The sequence below is a fragment of the Harpegnathos saltator genome, unplaced genomic scaffold, assembly GCF_003227715.2.
Source record: "Harpegnathos saltator strain DR-91 unplaced genomic scaffold, Hsal_v8.6 scaffold538, whole genome shotgun sequence".
In the NCBI taxonomy this organism is placed as follows: Eukaryota; Metazoa; Arthropoda; class Insecta; order Hymenoptera; family Formicidae; genus Harpegnathos; species Harpegnathos saltator.
Genome location: NW_020230358.1, coordinates 103222 through 121774, shown reverse-complemented (window position 1 = coordinate 121774; position 18553 = coordinate 103222). Strand labels below are relative to the sequence as shown.

The following is an 18553-nucleotide window of genomic DNA, read 5'->3' as shown; positions in this document are numbered from 1 at the left end:
CGTTACGCGATGACGACGCGTCGTTCGCGCGTCATTCGCGCGCGAAACAACGGCGATGCAGATATCGTCTCCTAATTGATCGCGGCTAGGAGGGAGCGCGGAAAATCTCAGCGACGCAACGGGCGATCAAAAGAGAGAAGGAAAGAGAAGTAGATAGAGAGATAGGGAGATACGGAGACACCCGGTATGTGTGTGTCAGATGCTCGAGCGAGCAGTGAGAACGGCCAGTGAGAGTCGGCGCTCGGTACGTTGAACCTCCGTAGTGAAAGTTTCTATTATAGCACTGGCCTTACTTTACTTTTCCTACGGCAAGCTCTACCGTGTTGTGTCATAAGCGCGACGAGCGAGCGAACTCCGAGCGAGCGTCGTCGCGCCGTAGAAAAAGATCGAAATCCGCTCGTTCCGTCCGCGCACGTCGTCGTCGTCGTCGTCGTCGTCGTCGTCGTCGTCGTCACTGTCGGCGCGCGATTTAACGGAACATCGGCCGCCGACGGTCGGTGTTTTCTCCGCTTTTTTTTCGCCAACGAGCGAACGGAAAGTTCGCTCGGCTCGTAACGGCTCTTGAAGAAGCGGCTCCTCGCGGTGTTCTTTTGCGCTCGGATCCGCGCGTCATCGCGGACACGGATGAACGCTGACGAAACGTGATCGCGCTGTTACACGGCATCGTAACGCGCCGATTCTAGCCTCAGAGCCGACGGTAATTTTGTTTTTAATTGCTTACGGCGCGCCGACGCGATGCGACGCGACGCAACGCGTCGAGCGTCGTGTCGGAGGTAAAAAAGAAGCTACGCCGTTTCCCGTCGTTTATTCATAAGTAATACATACAAGTCGAGCGCTCTCCGTTGCATCGCAACGTTATTCCCGTCTGAGATCCGTGAGATCAATAACCGCGTATATATATCGTAACTTGCTGCATCAACTCCCCCTCCCCCTCCCCCTCCCTCCTCCCGCCGGATTCTCCGCGACTCGACAAGGATGCACGACACAGAGATCCGCAGAAATCAATGTCGATCGCGTCGAATCGGTTCGTGTCGCGCGCTCGCGCGCGCAGCGCGATACGGTCCGCCGATTCGACATTGCGGAAGTCGCGGACGCAGCGCGATTACTCGCCCCCCTTTTATTCGCTTAGTCACTTTCCGACTTTCTTCGAGCCGGCATGCCGCTGCTGCTTTTCGAAGCAGCACCGACGAGGTTTACAGAGCAACGTGAAATTTCGGCGCACTCAGAGTACCGAATCTTGCGTCGCAAATATTTTGAGCGTGACGTGAAATTTCGTCAATCGAGCCGAAAGTACCAATGACTCGCGTACCTTTTTTGTGACTTTTTAAATATTTGACTGTTTAAATTTTCAACGTGTATCTACCCGCATTTAATACACACGCGAATTTAGAAAGCAAAATAATACAAATGTCTCCAAAGTCATCAGACACATTTTGGCGAATTCGAGTCGGTCCAATCCGTCCAACTTTTGACGCGTCCGCGGTCTGCGACGCGTATCAGGCAGATTCTTCCCTTTTTCACAAGCCACAAGAGGCTTTCGAGAAAAAGCCAAGCTTGAAGCGCTTCGGGATGCATTCGTGTCAAGAAGCGATTTACCTCGCGACGGCGCTGGCTGAGCGTATTCGCGGCGTGCGAACAAAGCGTAATTCCGCGCGGGTTGCGACACGCCGCATCTCGTCAACGGTCGAGTTGCGACAGTGCAGGAAGCGAACACGACGACGACGACGACGAACAGCCTCGTCGGCTTTCCTGAAAAATCGCGCCTTTCTGCCGCGCGCGAAAGTGCACGCGAGGTTCGGCTGCGCGCGCGCGCGCGCGCGCGTTACGACACGAAGTAGACGAGTTCCTTGATGCAGTTCGCGATGCAGCCGTCAGGATTGGTCACGATATTCAGCGGGAAAGCTTAGGTCGGATGTCAGCTTCCTCTAGAATCCGAAAGCATCGGAGCAACGTGTTTCCTTCGCTGCGCATTTCTCAGTCGATAGATTTTGCCGGGCACGCGGAGAAAAATGTTTGGTCGAACCGGAAATTATTTTCCGGTGAAATACGACGACTCCAAAGTTTCGGTTTAGGTTATCGGGAAATTCAGTCGATATCGTTATTAAGAATTTTGGTTAACCTGAGCACAAAATTCCGCTGTTTTCAATTGGAATTTCCGAGTCGCTCATATTTCAGAAAATTAGCTTATTCAGCTAAACATTTTTGTCCCGCGCAAAAAGGCATCTTATTTGCGAGTGTTTTTGTAATTAACGGTCAAGAACGAGGCTGCTTCCGGCTCGGTTTTAGACGAGGTCTTAGACGAGAAAACGGACAACAGAAAGCCGCGCCGTATTAATTTCCCCCCCCCCCCGACTTAATTTCAAGCGAATTACGGAGATTTCGGGTGATTTGTAATCCGTGTAATCTTAGGAAAGAGAACTTCGTGACCCGACCAATTAAATTCCCCCGTCTTTCTTCTCCTCTCTTTCGCTCTTTCCTTCTCGGCGAAAAACGCGCGTCGGACAAGGCACGTCGAATTTCGGCGAGTTTCCCAGCCGCTGAGTCGCCGCCGCCGCCGTCGCCGCCGCTCGCAGTCGCGCTCTGTCGCAATCTGGAGCAAAATCCCGTCGTTCGTTCCCACCGTCGTTGATCACGGAGCGGTGTCGTTTGCGCAACAACGTATATATCGGCGATAGCGATCGCGTGTAATCTATCGAGAAAACGGCGGCGAGGATGGGCACGCGCTCAGACGAAACGGATTGATTTCCCTTGTTTCGCCGAGTTTTCCGAGCGTGTCGCGGATCCTATTCGCTCGCACGCGAACGCCGTTCGAAAATGTGTCCTTTTAATTCCAAGTTTCTCATACTCATATTTTCGTATGTGAGGACACATAAACGCGAAAAATGAATAGAATGAAACGAGATGAAACGAGATGGACACGTAGAAGGAACTTGGGGCTTCATTTTCACACACGCGTCCAGAGTAGGATTTCGTTTAGTGAAGACGACGTCTCGACGATCTACGACGGCCAGATCTTACGCGCGGATTAATATTCCCGTCGGATCCCGTGCGCGGCAACGCGTAAAAATCAGTCTCGATATCAGTTTCCCGAGGAGTATCTCGGATAGATATTTTCGCGACACGCGAATATTCTCGATTTAGCGCGGAGTTTCGGCCGTGCTGGCGCGCGAAAGACGCGACAAATGAGATTCCGCGGGACGATCAGCGCTGACATTTCGGACGTTGGGACTTCGAACTTCGACATCTCGTCTTGTCACTCCTTGATTTCGTCGGAAATAATATCGTGAAATATGAACGGCAAATTGTAATCCTCGGAATATGCGGCCGGCTTTACGGGGAACACGATTTAGTCATCGGTTCGCTGACCGTGCGATTCGTCTTCGATAACGCGGCGTCGATCTCGCTCCGTCTTGTGTATTAAACGTGTATTATCATCATGCGCGAAATTACACGATACGTATCATTCGTGTACAAAGAGAACGTCGTAGCACGTGGCATCGCGCGCTCTTCTTCAAGTCCGTTCCGACAAGCTCGCGCATGGCCGAAGGAAACACGCCGAAGGAAACACTCGACCACGTCTCCTCGTTATTCCCGTCGTCGCGTAACACTCGTGTTACGCCTCCGCCGTGTATCATCTTCCCGAGTCGCGAAATCGGCAGGCGGGCGCCGGAAGCGACGCGGAAGCGGCGCGGCGCGGCGGTTTCTCGCGCATTCCGCATCGGCGCGGCCTGTAGCGCGCGACTACGCAATTGCGATTTGCAATTAGCGAAGCGTGCGATTGTGAAATCGTGTCGCGGTGTTATTGACCCCCGCGCGTCGACGTGCAGACGGACGGCGGGGCCCCGGCATCGGCACCGCGCGCGCTGCATCTCGTCGAAAATCGATTTCAGCCGGCGCGGCTTGTCTCCGGTGTGTTACCGGTCGCTGGCTTTCTACCTGAACAGTTCCTGAACAGTTCCGCGCCGCACCGAGCGGACAACTTCGCGGCCAATGCGAGTGGCAGCGCGATCGTTCCGCCGCGCCGTCGTAACAGAACACCCGGAGCGCGAGGTACAAGCGCGTACGCGGTTCAAGTGCGCGATCCGGTGCCGATCGTTATCCTCTGTACATACATGGTGCATGGGCAGTACAAAGAGAACCGACTCGAATCGAGTTGAGCGAACTCGATTTCGGAGTTGTGTACGGCGCGCCGCGCGCAGCGATCCCGCCCTGATACTTTGCGCGAAATTTTCGAGCTTTCGATCTCTCGCTCTCGCGCTCGCGTATATACCGAGCGCGAAAGTTCGTTCAATGGGGCGCTCGTAAAGCTGACTCGACACTTTGCTGGTCGCATTTATCGCGATGATTTACTCCAACCGCAAACCGGGATTACTCGTATTATGCAGTCAGACGCACCTTTCGTAGCACTTGGCGTAGAAACGTACGAGTATGTTTCAGTCTCGTCGATCTTTCCGCGCCCCGCTGAATTTACGCACGGGAAAAATGTGCGGAAGTTTGTGCGGCAGACTAGGCACCGGAACGAAAACTCGAAGACGCGTCTCCGTAACGTCGCGCGGGTGAAGGACGATCGTCTGAACATTCGGCGACTCCAAAGTTGAGGTTGAGATTGTCGGAGAATTCAGTCGATAGATTCGTTCAGATTTTTCGTTAACTTGAGCGTAAAATTCTGTTCTCTGTCGATCGGAATTTCCGAGTCGTTGATATTTCAGCAGAAAATTGGCTCAACCAGCTAAGCTTTTTTTTTGTCCGCGCAAAAATGCCAAGGCATCTTATCTGCAAGTGTTTTTGTAATTAACGGTTAAGACGGTTAACTACGATCAACAATCCGACTCGAGAGCACTGAGAGTAATTGACCGAGTAGAAATCTTTCACGGGAATTTTTCTGTCCCCGCAACCGAGCTCCCGTTTGGTATTGGGTCTCGCACGGACCGAGAGCGTTGTTTTTTCTTTCGCGTACAACTAAATTCACGTAAACCCGAGGTCGTTCTCTTTGCCGAACTGCTTTTTAACGCTCGCGCTCCGGTGAGGAGCGCGATAACGCTCTTCGTGAAATCGCGCGTTCGCCTCTTAACGAACTTCAAACGAAGTCGGGCTTGATGTTTCTCTCCGCGTCATTAATTGCGGTAATGTGCAGCCGCGAGCACGTTATTGCGTAATGTTAATCCGCCGCACGCGAATGCACATGCTGAGCGCGATTTTAGCCGAGCATGGATGCGCGATAAAATCGCGCTTTAACGAGCCGCGGCCTCGCCGCGGAGCGTCGCGCGTTGCCGCGAATTTTGTTATATCGGTCAGCGATTCGAATTTCATTGTGGAGAAAGTCTCGTTTCACACACTGATGTTTCGCAGCGCAATTTGATATACAGTGCGCGCGTTATATCCGCTGGAAACGCTACACGCTCCGACGTTCCCGCGAAGTATATTAAACGCGTCATTGTGCGTGCCGCGTGTGCGTGAGGATTTATCATATGCAACACAGTCGAGGCCGGCGCAAGCGCGACTAAGTCGCGCTCGAAACATGTTCGTTCCCCCGCGGAGATTCGTCGAAAATTGCGACACGCTGATCCCGAAATACGCTATAAACGCGCCCCGAACGCGAGCCAAACGATCCCTCAACTCGCCGCCGCCGTCGTCGTCGTCGTCGTCGTCGAGCGACGCGACGACGCGCGATCGGGCAAACCTGGACCTCTCGCTCCAGGATTCAAATCCGCCGCACTCCTCGTCGTAACGCGCCGCGCGAGCTGTCACTCGTCTCTCGATCCAGACGGATCAGGTCATTTCCGCTCGCGTGTCTCGCCGCGCGGAATATCCGCGGGCGAGGACGCGGCGTGTCGGCCGCGTCGACGGAATCACGGCGCTTGTGGAAAACAGATTGGCAGGTCCTACCTAAGTGCCGAGGACATGGCTTGGCTTGGAGGACACTCATCTTCGCGCACATGGTACCGTCGCACAGGTAGCGCGATATTCTCAGCAGAGTCAGGCGAACTGTAGAAACTCGCGGAGGTGGACGACGCGTCCCGTGTCGAAACTATGCGATCGCGCACCGCTCCACGACCCGAAGCGCGTGGTCGCCGTCGCCGTCGCCGTCGCCGTCGCCGTCGCCGTGAGTTCCACGTTCAGGGATCCGATAAGGCCGTCGTGCAGTAGGTCGCGCGGCCGCGGCATTCTTCGCGCGCGCGCGCGCGTGCGCGCGCGCACGCGTGTCCTTCTCCTTCGATTCGCACTTGAGCTGGCTGCGAAGTAAGCGGCCGATCTCGCGCAATCGTGACGATCCGACGTTCGACGAGAGACGAATCGGGAGAAACCGCGCACAAACCGAAACACGCCGCGGCTACGTCAGCGCGGCAGGCAGGTTATCGAACCTCCGACGGAGAGACGAGACACGAGGACGGCCGACGATCGGCGATTCCAAGCACGAAGAACGCGAACGCGGGACTTCCGTGAGAGAGAACTCGCCGCGCGGTAGAAGGGGCCCGGGCCAGGCCCGGAAGAGCAGCGCGCGGCTCTGCGCGTCGACGCGCGCGGGACCCGAGCCGATGTGAACGCGTCGCGCGCGCGGCCCAAACTTTTTGGGCCAGCCGGTCGCCGAGAGCGCGCGGCCCATGCGATCCGCCGAAGTCGTGGATCCGCGCTACGGTAGTGGTGGTACCGGTGACCTCGATACCAAGCGAGGCCCTCCAATCCCAACGCCCAATGCCAAAAAGTCGACACACGTGCGTACGTGCGCTAGCTTTGCCAGCGCGCGTACGTGCGTATGTGTGTGTGTGTGTGTGTGCGCGCGCGCGCGCGTCGGCAAACTTTCACTCTTTCGGCCGTTCTTCGGCCGATTCTCCGGTAGGACGACGAGCGGGCGTCTCCTGCGGGAGCTCCAGAGAGGGCTCGCTGGCTTTTCGCGATTTTCACCGCCACCTCCTCCCCCGTCAGAGAGAGAGAGAGAGAGAGAGAGAGAGAGAGAGAGAGAGAGTGAATGAGAGAGAGAGAGAGAGAGAGAGAAACGGACGGGTGTCGCTTCGGTTATGCGCGACGGGGACTGCGCTAACCGCGGGATATCGGAATGAAAACGGCGACGCCGCGCGGCGGGGACTTTCTCTTCTTTCGGCACGCTCGATGAATCACATCGACGATGTTGCTTCCGACCGTTGCTCGGGGGCGCGACACGGGTCAAGAAGGATGGCGTTTGATTTTGTTAATGGTCAGTGTTGCTTCAACGATCGAATTCTCAGAGGGTCGCTCAGGGAAATTGTTATTGATCGGAAAGGGGCGCTGAGATCGAGCTGACGAGCGAGATCTCTCGTACGATCTGTCGTACGAGGAACGATGAAAATGGAAAGGACACTTGAAGCGTCCTCTTCGTCTTCTCATTTTCGATAAACGCGCGACGATTTGATCGTCGCGAAAGCGACCTGCGTGCGATTCCTCGTGATTTGGCCCGACGGCGTCTTTGCGTCAGTCGATGAATGAGGACGCATGGCGGTATGGTCCGCGAGCGGCAGATTTATACATATTGGAAACGCCCGAAAAGAGCGAAGGTCAAGGATGGCAGGACGAGGTAACGTTTTTGTCGGGATCGAGTTATGCGGCGGAACCGGTAATTTCGCGATCGCGACACTGCGCGAACTCATCGATCGACACGAATCCACCGGGACGCGATCGTTCCGCATGTCCGCGCTGCAACTATCTCTGCGACAAGTAGGACACGCTCGAATTTTGTTCTCTTTTTTTAGACAGAATCGTGTCGAATATATATTCAAGTGGCCGAGCATTTAAAATTTACACCAAGAGAGACGTGAAGTTCCGTTTGGAAAAGAAATTAGGAGCTCTCGCGCGATTTCGAGATTTTCAGATCGGGGGTCGCGTCACCACGCTCGACAACTTTTTTACTCCGATCGCTCGAAAAATACAGGTCTGTTGTTATTATTCGGATATCTGCACTTCGTACGCGCGCAGTACAGTTATTGCGCGAGGTTCCAAGCGAGGTTCGAGCGCGCGGAGAGCCACGTCCCCCGAATATGGAAGCGGAATGACGTGCGATCGAGAGGGTTGCTTTCGTCCGCTTCGCACGAATTTCTTTTTTCCTTTCCTTTTCCTCATTGCGATTTCACTCTCGATGGCGCGGCTCTTACGCGATATAATCGAGCGCGCGTCCTCGCGGAGGAAGATGGGTCCCGAGCCGTGGCCCCGAGCGGGCCAAGTGAAAGAGAGACAAGAGCGGCCGGATCGCGCCGGGTGTTTCACTTTTAACCGATAAGAAAGTAATGAAAGTCGGCGATGAAAGTTTCGGCGGAGTTTCGCCCTCGGCGAAGGCAAGAGGCGGCCGATGGCGAGCTGGATGAACGGACGGACGGACGGACGGACGAAAAAGCGAACGAGCACACGAAGCGCGCTCGTACACGCTTGTTCGAAAGTAAAAGTAAGAGAGCAGGACCGTTAACTCGTCATCGCTGTCACACCGTCGTTTCTACTCCGCATCTCACTCGCGTTGTGCGTCGTGAAATTTTACGTCACAATCGTCGAGCCACAGCTTCATTGACGAAATTGCGAAATTCAAGATGCTAGTTGACGGCGACGGCGACGGCGACGGCGACGAGTGAATTAACACTCGTGTAACTTTGCATATGAATATTCTCTCTTGTTCTCTCTCTCTCTCTCTCTCTCTCTCTCTCTCTCTCTCTCTCTCTCTCCGTCGCTCCTTCTCTCTTTATCCATTTTCGGCGCGCTCGTCTCCGCGCGCTGCAGCAACCGCGCCGATACCGGTTCTCGACGAAACGATACCATCTTACAGGAAGATCGAACCCGGTGAAAACCGTGTCCTTCGAGGAACAGGGTTACGTTACGTCACACACGCGCGGCTCTTTATTGCCCCGCAATTCGTGCGAACCCACATATACCGAGGTCCGAGATGGACCGGTGAAATTCTCGGAGGGTATCTCCGCTCTCGTGCGAGCCCATCAGGCATCACCGCGACCACTTTTCCCTACGCTCTGAAGAAATCGAAATCCCACGGAATTAATTCGCATTTACTTCCCCTCTTTTTTCGCGAATAAATATTTCATCCGCTTTTCACAAGTAGTTGAGCGAAGATTGGCCGATAACTCGATGGGCGATTGCGCTCGTAGAATTTTCACTGATTTTCGCATCTCGGCGTCGAGAATGTTTATCGATTCTCTCTCGCTCGCAGAAGGAACGCACGTGTGGTGCATTTGATAATTGTGCGTGAATTTTTCTTAAAATGTTCCTCGAATGCATATCGTGTCACTCGAACGGACTCGGTAATCTGGAGGACAGTTAGTTTAGCGAGATAACAGCGCAAGCGCCGTGGCGATTAGTTAGTGGCGGGCAAATGTGCGTGCCGCCTGTTACATAAATACATACGTACGAAAAACTAATAATTATTCGAGGAGATAATTTTTCAAGGACCGTTTTGCCGAAAAACCAGTTTTTGGCATAGCATTATGAGCCACCATCTGAGCGCGGAATGCCCAGAATCCGTCTAGAATCCGCGAGAGAATATTTCTCGTGATGAGAGCCGGATTGCAGCGCTGCCGAGGAGAATTCCGCGAAAGAATCGCCGATCCGCGGTTGCGGAGTCATTAGAACCACATTAATCGTGTGCTCCGTTCCTATCCTGGTGACCTCGTGCACCGATCAATGTAGACTAGATTTTATTCTCGGCGCTACTTCCGGTTCAGGCTTTTTGTCTGCAACAATTCCCGCGGCAATATACACGGCAGCGCGCGACAACTTCTCACCGTTGGCCTTAAATAATTGCGCTGTAAACGTAACATCTCTACTTCTGCACCGCGTTAATTGTAAATAACATATCGATACGCGGCCGATCGCGCGCGTATCATCCTGCTCGAGCCTGAAGCGCTTCACCCGAGTTATTTTTGCCCCCGCAAAGTATCGTCCGAATGTTCGGAATTGGACAACGACTAGAAGGAAGATATCGTCTCTCGCGTGTGACCACACATCGTGAAAAATCTACCGATCGCGGGAGAATCTTCGGACCGAACTCTCTCACGGCGTGCGCGGTCGTCGCGCGGAAATTCCCCGCGGGACGCGATTCGATCGAATCAGGAAAACGGCGACCGACGACAAGGGCCGGCAGGAGGCGACTTTTCCGGCGGCTCGCTCGCGACGCTCAGCTTTACCCGCGGCGGATTTTTCTACGCGTCCTAGAAGGATGAAGCGCGCAGTAGAATCGCGGTGGCTGCTGCCGGTGCATTCGTACGTGGCGGTGTGGGCAGTGCTGCAATCGTTCGTAGCCAGCACACGCTCTGTGAGCGGTCGGCCATGGCATACTTACTAATGTCAATCACACCGGCAGGCATGCACCGCCGGCTCTCGTGTGTGTATGAGCGCACACGATCGTGTAACGCGCGCGAGAACTCGTATACAGAGTGTTCCGCGAGACACAGCGGCTTCGTGCGCGCGCGGATCCTTCGACCGGTCCTTTCCTGCGGATTTCCTCCCTCCCCCCTCCTCCTCCCCCCGCCTCTGGAAACTGAAATTTTGACGGACGACGCGGGAGAAAGCTTTTCTCTCTCTCTCTCTCTCTCTCTCTCTCTCTCTCTCTCTCTCTCTCTCTCTCTGTCTGTCTGTCTGTCTGTCTGTCTGTCTGTCTCCCGCTGTCGCTCGTGGCTTCTCGATCGTCGGGGTCGACAGACTCTCGATTTCGTTGGAGCGAAGCCCGGCGGAAATGGGGCGCGTTTGCGCCTTGGAGAACGCGACCACGCGCGAAAAGCGCGCCGTCCGATCGCTCGCGACTCGAAGGTCGCGCGGCGTTTCGATGCGACAGGTAGGTGACACATGTCGACCTTTGCTTTCCGAGATATCTAACGACACGAAAATGGAGCACGTATGAGAGACTTTAGATTCGAGAGAATTTTCCACAGGCCGGCCGCCGCGACCCGCTCGTGTCTCCATCGCTCGAAAGATAAAATCTCGGCCGGCCAGTCGGGAATCGAGGAACGATCGATCGTCCGTCCGCGGACGCGACACAGTATCGGCGACGGGACACCGTGTATACAGGATAACGTGCGCTTGTGCTCTCTCGCTCCGGGCTGGAGGTTTAAACGAAGAGACGAGAGGCTGAGCCGCGTTCTCTTCGGATCCCGCAGCCTTTTGGCCTTTAACCCTCTCGCAATTTCCTCGACCATCGATATCTCGGCCGGCGCGGCCGGCGGTTGCGTCAGAGCGCAGCTCTGAACTTGAGTACCCTTCGCGCCTCGGCGCGAGGAATTGAAAGGCGGTTTCGCGATCGGTGTCGACCGTGGTCGATAAACGGCGCGCCGGCGGCTACGAAAAATCGCCGCTCATTATCTCCCCCGCGCGCTCGCTCGGAATATTCCCGATCGATCCTCGATGAAGGAGCCCGAGGGAGCACGTTACGCGTCGCCGCGATTGTCAATAAAACGTCGCTGTGTGTCTGCGTGTGTGGTATGCTCACTTGTTGAGAACCTAGGTTGTCTTTCTTCAGCGTCTCCCTCCCACCCTCCTTTGCGTTCTTCCTTCTCGACTTCGAGGGAGTACATGTGGAGCTTTTATTAATATGATATGATGAAGTTTCGCAAGGCTCGCGCCAGGCGATGCGACCATATTAGTACACGCGGCGTCGTCACGCGCTTACGCGTAAACACGGTGTCAAATGATGCGTTCACCTTGCGGATAAGACGACTTATGCATCTGCGCGCGCGACAATGTTCCGATTTTAAATGACATTGTAGCAAAATGCGTCGCGGGCGGGGTAGAAGGCGGCGACGGCGCCGGCGGCAGCGGCGGCGGCGGCGGCGGCGACGGCCGCGGCCGCGAGCGCGCAACTTTGTTATTCGCGCGCGACCGAGCAAGCGACGCCTGGCAAACGATCTCGCGCCGCGATTCTCCTTGCGACCGCGACGGCGTTCCGTATGCGTGAGATTCGCCGTGAGTATAACGCGACTAATAGATCACGTCTTGCGGCTTGCGTAACGCAACAGGCTCGCTGAAGGCTTTCCGCGAAGATCCGCGGCTCTCCGGGTCCTTCGCTGACGTTTCGTCGCCTTCGTTGACGTGTCTCTTGCAATGGCACGACTGCCAGGAGCCGCCGGCGGCACATAAACAAAACGGTCTCGGAAAAGAGCCCGGACGCGGGATGATAGGCGGTCTTGCTTCTCGCGGACGCGCCGCGCCGAAGCGGCGAAGCGGCCTGCGCCGCTGTGTTAGCCGCTTTTCCGCATTGTTTTCCCAATGGCGAGCGTGCGCTATTTTCGCGCTGGCTCGCTCGGAGCGGCGCGGCGCGGCAGAGCGAAACCGCCGTCTCGCACATGACGTATCGATCCCGCGGAAAAATTTCGTCGCTCGGTCTCGCTGCGAACTCGTTCGTCAGAACACCGGCGTCTGTTCTGCGGCGTCGCCAATATCGTTAAAGCTGCGTAAGCGCGCGAGAACACGCGAGAGCTGACGTCGCGTGGCGCGAAACTGCGCGACGAATGTTAATATTTGGGGCCAATTGAAAAGCGCTAACGCGCTCTCGACGGGTCATCGCATTCTTCCGCGGGAACGTAACTCAGCGGATTGTGTTTATTTGTTTATTCATTTATTTCCTTTTGCAAACAATATGCGTGTGCCTGGGAGTAATTTCGTCGCGACGCGTCAGGTATCGGTAACTCGTTGTGTCGAACAATAGCTATCGCGAGTAGCACGAGAGAGAGAGAGAGAGAGAGAGAGAGAGAGAGAGAGAGAGAGAGAGAGAGAAAGGTAGCTGCAGTCGCAGTTTGCGTGCCCCGGCGATATTAATCGCGCTGAATCCCTTGTGTACATCTCTCAGCGCATGATTCGTGTATAATAACGCGCGATTCACGCGGTGCGTGTAATCTAAATGAATGCGTTTACTCCGTAAATCTCATGTAATCGCGGCACTGCAAATTGCTGCGTTTAAGCGAAACGCGTGGCCGCGTGCGAGTCCTTCAAATCGGCTGCGTTTTTCTCGTTCTGATACGAAGTTATATATATATATATATATATAAACTGTCATCTATTAATAATAATAATAATAATAGTAATTTTTACAACAATGACCAAACAAAAACGTAAGCGGCGCGGCGTGGCGCGAATTCTGAACTACCTACTCGCAACTTTTCCCCTGCGCGTTTTCGCACGTCTCGCCATTTTCTACCGATTTGACGTCGCCAAATGTGACATCGCCAAGTCGCCTGCGTTGTTTGCTCGCTCGTCGATTCTCCTCAACGGGCCATGATCTTGATACCACGATCTCTCCTCCGCGATCCGATGCGATCTGCGGGGAACGCGATCGCGGCGATGATTTTCTCCGCGGAGGCCGTAAGGCCATGGCGGCGTCCATGAAAGTCGACCTCAAAGGAGTGTCGACACCGCCAGTCACGTTTATCGCTCGCCATACATTATACGCGATAAACGATCATCCTTACGGTAGGGAGCGATCTTGCGATCCGCTCGGCCGTGATGGCGTTCGATCAAATCGACCCTCTTTTTTTCCTCGTCTCTCCCGCGTTCACGATCCTATCGCCGGCAGTAATGACTTTATGTAACACGGACGCGCGCGCGCGCGCGTCGTCGTTGGGATTTCTTTAACAAGGCATTATTGTCGATGTTGCGGTATCTCACTCGAATCCTCCAGTGGTCACGTAAACGTCGTAACGAGTCGGTTGAATGTGTACGTGTATGTAGCTTGTTCCAAGCTCACCGCGAAGCAAATTTTTTCCTTCTCTTCAAATCGTACAACGCCGTTATCGAACATTGCTGGCGAGTCGTCAGGATCGCGATGTGTGTGATTGAAAATGTGGATTTAGTTTAGATGTGTAATTTATGGAATTCTATCCCGTTTTTCGTCTCGAGCGCGCCCTTGCGAGAAGGAGATGACGATGTTCTCCACGCGGATTCTCTCCGAGTCGAGCTAAAGTTCATCGGAGAATTCGCGAGAACTTGAAGGGAGAAAACGAGCGACGCTCTTCCAGACTCCCTCCTGGAATCGGCCATCGGCCCCGAGCGAGTTCAGATGCGAGTTTTAATTATCCGCTGACTTATCGAGGCGAGACGTCGATAATTCTTTCGCGGCTGTTTTCTCCCTTCGCGAGTTTTGCCGAGTAAGGGAACGAGCAGCGGAGGCGGAGGCGGCGGTCTGTAACACGTTGACCGTATTGGGCGGACGATTTCACTCGAGATGCTATCTGAACGACAAATTCTTGCGATCCGATAGCGGGTCGGCCGGTCGCTCTTGAAACACGAAACCTCAGCCGGGAGCCGCTCTTTAGTTGGTCATGGCGCGCCGATAATGCGATTATCGTGTGCACTTCTCGTGAGTCATTAAATCTTTTCGATTCGCCGACGCGGCGAGTCACGAGAAGCCAGCGGTGTCATGCACCTTCCGAGACAAAGAGAGAGAGAGAGAGAGAGAGAGAGAGAGAGAGAGAGAGAGAGAGGGAGAGGGAGAGGGAGAGAAGGGAGGCGAAGGGAAAGAGTGCGCGTTTCTCTTTCTCCTTTTTCCGCGCTTAAGACGGATTGATACTCGCGTTCGAATACCGGTACTCGCCGTTGCCGTCGCCGCTGCACGTGTCAGGGTCAGATGACGTCACCGGGATGCAAGGATCTTCGCAACAACGTATATCGTAATTCATCCTGCCGATCGTTCACGGTCCCGCTACACATTCTACGAGGAAGAATTCCGCGGTGTCGTGGGAGATCGCTCGTCCACGGAGACGACTCGATCTCGTTCAATCGTCTGCGGCCAATTGGGCAGTCGGAACATCATGGCGACTTCAATGAAACGGCCGCGAAAAGTAGAATTCATTAAAAGCAACGTGACTCTCGGGGCTAATTTGCATCGTCGTAAATAGCTACGTAAAGAACCGCGCGTATCCGCCGGCGAGAGGAAATCTCGAAGCCGCGATTCTCGGAGATGTCGCAAAAGTCCTGCCCCCTTTCTCTCATTTCGGTCTCTTTACTCACAAATTGCGAGTGATCGAAGGAAAGAAATATCTTCGCTTTGTCTCCGCGACTAACGCGAGTCGAGGGAATTGACATGGCTCGTCGTTAATGTCGTTATTGACAGGAAGAAAGAAGAGTCATCTTTAAGCCAGCTGAAGCTCTGAAAGTTTTAATTTATTCAGGCTTTGCGTTGCGCGCTGCCGCGTTACGGGCTCGCACCCGTTTCCTGTTTGTCCGCCATTTGCACGATATTCCGCGATATCGCGAGCGAGTACTCGACGTATCAGTTGTATGCTCGATATATCAATGGCAAACATTGTCACTTATATCGTGATTTCTTTGCGGGCAGCAGCGATAATGAACGTGTCTCGATTCGCTCAATCTGACACGGAACTCGTCGAGCTAAGAACATTTAAGCGACGTTTATCCTTCGCCGTAGCCGAATCATCTTTATTCCGCTTGTGATCGAATATGCGAGTTGGTAAACATTAGTTCGCTCTACTCTCTCTCTCTCTCTCTCTCTCTCTCTCTTTTTTCTCTTTCTCTTTCTTTCTCTTGAGTCACGAATGATGCGTGTCGTCCGAGTCGAGGACGATCGCGAAATCTCACGAGAATCCACGGATTACGTTGACATGAGATCACCATCAAAATTCTCGCCTCTCCTCCCCCTTACCTTCTTCTCCGAAGACTACTAAACAGATTCCGATCTGTTGCACAATTGGATATTAATTACATGTTAATCGGATGGCGAAGCTCCAAGTGAGACGCTCATGTGGTCGAGAAAGAAATCGGCTTCGCGGCGAAGAAAGGACTCGGCGTATAGAGACTTACCCGCTTGCGAGAAGGATACGCGCGTCGCAGGAGCGAATCAATTCGAGATTCGAATTAACGAGTCAGGGTAGGTTCGGACGAGGAGGCGAAACCGTTACGAGAGGCGAAACGTCTCGCGACGATCGACGCGCGAGTCGGCTACGCGCTCGTATGCGTATCGCCGATCACTGACGTGCAGCGCGTATCTACATTTGTAGCCGATGATTAACGTAGGTCGCGAATCGCATGGCGGAGGATCCTCGCTGGGCCGTTATCTGTTTTCTACGCACGTTGGCCTCCATAGGTCGAGATCTAGCCGGTTATAATCGGCGTCGCGATTGCCGCGCGCGGTCAAGTGGAAGTTGCGAGGGCGTTCCGGCGGCCACAGCGACTCCTCGTCCCTCCCCTTCCCCCCTCTCTCTCTTTTCTTTCTTATTTTCTTTCTCTCTTCCTTCCCTCCGTCGCGCGACCGGCCGACCGCTTTCGTCAGCGAGCTTCTCGCCGGCAACGACAGGAGCAGTCCGCAAACTGCGGCTCGTCCGTCTTACTCGCGGCTGCTTCGCGCACTCCGTGCAATTTCTGTGCAATTTCTGTGCAATTTCGTGCGGACGCCTTTGTCTTCGCGCGGTCGACTTTTCGCGAGTCTGTCACGAACGGCGTCGAGTCGTCGCAGATGTAGCTCGCGAGTAATTTCCCCGCGCGCGCGCGCGCGCGCGCGCGATGGCTCTCAGTTTGTGCCGTGTGTCCGACGTCGCGCTCCGGTGTTTCTTACGTATGTGCAATCTTCTCCAACCTTCGCCCCCTGCCCCCGCCGCTGGTCGATGCATAATTGCGCCTCAGTTTCCCTTCAATCTCTTATCACGGTTGAACTTGTTATCGCGGTTGCGGAGCGACACGCTCCGAAAACTGCGATACGCGATACCGCACCGCGGCACGTCGCGTTGCCTTCGGAAATACCCTTCTCGCTGGATCGTGATCTGCGGAACAAGTTGAGCTGCGGCGCGGCTCTGAAATTCTAACCTCCCCCATCCCCCCGTCCGTCCCTCCTCATTGGGCTCGTTGCCCAAGTAGGTCAAAGGTCGGAAACTGAAATCTTGCCTCGCAAGTAAAATCTAAACCGGCCGCCGCGCGAAAATCCTGACCCGCGCATGCACGACGGCTGCGAAAGGGTGAGGAGGGAGGGGAGGGAGGCGGGGCGGGAGGCACGCGAGGTCGTCGTGCGTTTTCCACGGTCCGCTCGTACGGCGCGAACGCGCCAAAGTTTGAGTCGAGACGCAAAACATAGGAACGCAGAATATAGAAGATCGATGACGACGCGCGCGCGGAAGCTGCGAAATCCCATCAAGGCTGTATTATAATTCGACCATCTTGTCCACACGAGTGGATCCCCCCTCTCCGCCTCATCGCTCAACACCGGGCTTATTTTCCCGGGCTTATTTTGCGACGTTAACCGGCGATCTCTCGGCGGGATAACTCGCGCGAAATTCGCAGAAGAGCAGAAGGACAGAGGAGAAGAACGGAGAAAAGACTGCCGCGCGTTCATGGCGAAGTAATTAATTAATTTCACGGGGAGGATTATCGCGCCGTTAGTCGAACCTGAGTTCGACTAACGGCTGACGCGGAGATGAGCGATCGTTCGATCGATCGATCGGCCAGTCGGCCGATCGCCGAGTGGTCTCGCGCCTCGCGCGTCTCATCGTTCGCTTAACGATTAAGCGGCCACGATAGATCCTCCGGAGCGATACGCGAGCGGAGCTCTCTCGACGGCGCCGATGACGGCGGCGCTGCGAATGCAGGTCCTCGGCGGGGATCGGCTCGCCGGGTTAATAATTGCCTTGGTGTGGTATATCGCGTGTGTTACGCGAATAGTACGCCGCGACGGAGGGACCGCGGCGGAGGTGGAGGCGGAAGCGGAGGCGTCGGTGCTGCACGTGTACGTAACGTAACGTCATGCGTTTGTACACACCGTGTAGCGTACTAGCGCGCCCGGACCTGCCTCAACCTCCGTCATCGCGAGAGGGCGAGAGAGCGCCCAGTACGGACGAGATTGGACGAGGTTGGGAACGTGACCGACTCATCCGCCGGAATAACTCTCCGGCCACTTTCGCGCGATCCTTGAGGAAGACGCGTCCGCGCCGTGGCCGTAAACCCCAGAGAGTCTCCTCGCAGGATGCGAGCACACGGGCGATCTCTGGCGCCAGTGCCGATTAAGCTTCCATTTGAGACTAAACTCCGCGACTTTAACTCGATCTCCGTTGCTAGCAAGTGACACATCGTTGACCGGTTATCTGTTTTCGACATTGACCGATTTCCATCCCTGGCCTCGTTCTCATTATTGTCGAAGCGAGAGATAACTCGCCGGCCGGCCGGCAATGTTCAATTAGCAAAACATATTTTATTCGTAATAATGCTCTCGCGATCAAGCGCAATTCCTGCGCGTAACAATCGGTCAACAATATGTCGGGATTATGCCGCGAGAGGAGATCGAGGCTCGCTTCTCGTCTCTCTCTCTCTCTCTCTCTCTCTCTCTCTCTCTCTCTCTCTCTCTCTCTCTCTCTCTCTCTCTCGAGAATTAGAGCGCCCGGCGCGGCCTGTTTTTCACGGTGAAGTATGTACGTCGTAATGACGTCATGCTCGCGTCGCATCGAGGCGCTTCGATTCCTCAAAATCCGCGCGCATCGATGACACTCGATTACTGCTGCGCCGTCTTGGCGCGCCTTACGGTCGTATGTCGCATTTATTAGCATACGCGTTAGCCGCAGCTTGCATTATTTGTGTACCTTAATTAGAGGCATATAGCTTT

At 54.7% G+C, this 18553-nt stretch overlaps 2 protein-coding genes across 7 annotated transcripts in view; one reads left to right on the top strand and one right to left on the bottom strand.

Moving 5' to 3' along the window:
• LOC112589522 (uncharacterized) overlaps window positions 1-18553 on the top strand; it is a 127974-nt gene that overhangs the window by 7275 nt on the left and 102146 nt on the right. The window lies entirely within an intron of this gene.
• The window catches only part of Hr4 (nuclear hormone receptor 4), a 51919-nt gene that overhangs the window by 27306 nt on the left and 6060 nt on the right, over window positions 1-18553 (bottom strand). For 2 of the 6 annotated variants that reach the window (XM_025303213.1, XM_025303215.1), the window contains exon 1: window positions 5887-6073. The exons of 2 other annotated variants lie outside the window; for them this stretch is intronic. In XM_025303213.1, coding sequence (XP_025158998.1) covers window positions 5887-5938 — 52 coding nt within the window. In that variant the 5' untranslated portion in view covers window positions 5939-6073. Of the gene's footprint in view, window positions 1-5886; window positions 6074-18553 lie in introns of those variants that run through there. 2 more of the 6 variants (XM_025303218.1, XM_025303217.1) reach the window with 2 other exon arrangements.